Source organism: Octopus bimaculoides, chromosome 6, assembly GCF_001194135.2.
Source record: "Octopus bimaculoides isolate UCB-OBI-ISO-001 chromosome 6, ASM119413v2, whole genome shotgun sequence".
NCBI classification, from domain to species: Eukaryota; Metazoa; Mollusca; class Cephalopoda; order Octopoda; family Octopodidae; genus Octopus; species Octopus bimaculoides.
This window is the reverse complement of record NC_068986.1, coordinates 25831061-25834334: the sequence shown is the minus strand read 5'-3', so window position 1 is coordinate 25834334 and position 3274 is coordinate 25831061. Positions and strand designations below refer to the sequence as shown.

Sequence of the window (3274 nt, the reverse complement as noted above, 5' to 3'; positions counted from 1 at the left end):
ACTGCACTCACAAATATCGGTGACTACTCGTATATTAAAAAAAAAATTAATAAATGCGCCCTTTTAAAGCCTAGCCAGGCTCATGGGCCCAGTTTCCTAGTTTCAATGGCGTATGTATTCCTCAGCCGGACAGGACGCCAGTCCATCGCAGCGTTACACATTTTTGCCAGCTGGGTGGACTGGAGCAACGTGAAATGAAGTGTTTTGCTCAAGAACACAACGCGTCGCTCGGCCCAGGAATCGAAACCACAATCTTACGATCATGATGCTGACACCCTAACCACTAAGCCACGCGCCTTCACACTCGTATATTAAAATTTCCTTAAATCTTGAAATTCTGTTCTGAAGCTCATTGATTTCATCAAGTGAAGTTACATCAGATTGACTCATCAATTTCGTATGGACACGTCAAAATATTTTGAAAAGACTCATCCTTGTCATTACTAAACTATATATTTCTCCCACAAGTCCACAACATGGATCTATACTATTTACGTTCAATCACTAAACTGATCACAAAGTTAAATTAGAGGATACAGACGGCTTCAACAACAGCAACAAATACAATTCTAATTGCCATCGGTATGTGAAAATATTTCGACTCTATTCCTCTTCGCTATCCACTTATACATAAATTGCTCAACGCCAAAGAAATAACACAAAACGTTAGGTACACCCAAACAACTTGTCGGGAAGTCAAAATTCTCATTTTCTTGATTGGTGCACCACAAGAATCAGCCTGTTCCTGTACGAATCTCCTCCATTTACTCTGTTATGTCTCAAGCTACTGCTATCTAGCACCTTCGGATGATCTCTACTCAACCGCTACTCGACTGCTCCTCGTCAGTTACTCAACCCAAGTCAACAGTCACTCAACTCCTATACCACGGCTAGACTACCTCTATTTATATGTCTTGGGCGATCCTACTTCTTCACTTGGGGTCGTCGACACAACAATACTCAAAGCATATAAACATCCGCATACGCAGATGAGATCAGTGAAGTTTTCGACCATGTGTCCCATGTGAGTCTCCGATCGAAATTTCCCTCTCTAGGCTCCGTCCATCTTTCATCTCTTGGGTCAAAAGTTTCCTATCATATTGCAGTTGGTCGTACAGGGCCTTGGTCTTGTCTACCATTCTCTTTCTTCTGTGTACTTGGAGCGTATGATTAATTGGCTAAACCTTTCTCTAGAATTATATCGTAGGAAAACTTACTTGCATGTATAAAATCCATCTCCTCTCCCGAGGGCAGGACAGATGCTGAAGTAAGTAAAAAGAATTTTGTTAATCAGTTTACACATTTACATTCAGAGATTAAAAAAATAAAAACAAAAGAACATACTAAATAATATATAAAAAAATTGAATTAACTGCACAATAGTTCATATCCCAAGTTTGTTGGCTTCAAGCAACTGTCGGAATAATAAAGGAATAAATAGAGAACTCAACCAGTTGCTTTAATCAAATCAAATTAAGTAAAATATGATTCGTATTACATTTTGCTACGATAAACACAATCAATAAAATTTATATAATAATTATATAATAATACCGGATGTAAGTAACTATGAAATATGCTGTAAAATTCTTTAAATGTACGAAATCATTGATTTTTAACATAGAGATATACATTGTTGTCATTTAACCCCAGGCAAGCCTTCATTGAACAGACCAGTAAACAAAGGTGATAAGGGCCACCATAACAATCCTGTCTCTATAGAATTACGTTGTACAAGGTGCTTTTTTTTAAAGCGGGTGGTGTGTGATTTGAAGTCTATTTGGTTGATATTTCAAATAGAGTGTGTGATCCTATGATCTGCCTTAGAGTCATAACCGCGGACATTTGTTGGACAGAGTTATAACCGATTGAATTGACCACAGCTCATTACTGCAGCTTACTTTCACCAACTCTAGAGGTAAACGAAAAGCAGAGTTTGAACTCCAAACAAAACATTGGCAGGTACTTAGCTGGAGACTAAACTATTTACGTGATTCCACTGACCCTAAATAAGTAAAATTAATTTTAAAAAATCAAATTAGATATATTTTCAATCAAAAACGATCATTACTACAATACTACTGGAACAATTAAAAGAGGAAATAATTAAAATATTTTCAGATTTTAGCAGTTTAAGTGTTTAAGTTTTTCAAGAGAATAATTGAAAATTGTATTTCTAATATGTTGGCAATGATATCATTCTTTACATATCAAAACATAGACTATTATTAACTGCAGCTATTGTTCGCACAAGAAAACAACGAAGGTAAATTTAAATATATAATATATCTACCGTAGAGGGTTGGCAGGCACATGAATGTGCCGAAAAGCAAAAAAATTCCTGTGAACTGCATTTCTGTACACATATTCTTGAATCTGGGCAGCTAATTCGATTGAGATTCGTTCTTATATACAAAGAGGAACAGACTGCTAAATTCACAAAGTCACGTTAACATTTTTTAAAAATTAAAGAAGTTATGTATTTTCTCTTATGTCTTAGCGATGTCCTCTTGTTTAGTTCTTCAATAGAAATCGACTAAAGAAAAGATTTCCTGTTAGCTTTTATATTAACAAGGTTACATGAAATTACACTTCTACGCCACTACATTCTCTCTCTTTCCATATATAAATCGATTGCACTTAGCGTTGCTGCTGAATGAAAGATGCTTCCCTGACAATGTCCTATAAACCGAAATATTTTCGTTGCTTTCACCTGTTCATTTTAAAGATCAGATTCACTGAAATTACCTTATTGTCCAAAATTACAAGTGACCCTACTGGAGTTAGCAGCCTTGCTTATTGTTTTTTTTTAAAGTTTTAAATAACTCCACATGAAATTGTAATTTACTAATCGCTTGGATAGTCTCAGTTGATCGAAGTTTTCTAGCGCACTATATTTTATGTCTCATATTACGTTAGCTGTTGTTAATCTGCAAGAATCTCCTCCGGATTATTATCCTTTTAATGTTTATAATCAATGTTAAGGCGGTAAGCTGACAGAATCGTTAACACGCCAGGCGGAATGCTTAGCGGTATTTCGTCCGTCTTTATGTCCGGGTAAGGTTGCTTATGGAAGACCAGCAGTCTCCCATGCACACCAGCCTCCCCTCTCCACGTTGCAGATGTTATCCAAGGGAAAGCAAAGGCTGGTGCAGCTTGGCACCAGTGATGTCGCAACTAATTTCTACAGCTGAGTGAACTGGAGCAACATGAAATAAAGTGTCTTTCTCAAGAGCACAACGCACAGCCCAGTCAGGGAATCGAACTCATTACT

The 3274-nt window shown here is 36.8% G+C and overlaps 1 protein-coding gene across 1 annotated transcript in view; it reads right to left on the bottom strand.

Moving 5' to 3' along the window:
- The window catches only part of LOC106883827 (uncharacterized), a 5545-nt gene extending 2991 nt beyond the window's left edge, over positions 1-2554 (bottom strand). The window contains exons 1-2 of the mRNA XM_014934967.2: positions 2294-2554; positions 1218-1262 (exon numbers count right to left, since the gene is read on the bottom strand). Coding sequence (XP_014790453.1) covers positions 1218-1262; positions 2294-2366 — 118 coding nt within the window. The 5' untranslated portion in view covers positions 2367-2554. The remainder of the gene's footprint in view (positions 1-1217; positions 1263-2293) is intronic.
- Between the last annotated feature and the right edge of the window lie 720 nt (positions 2555-3274).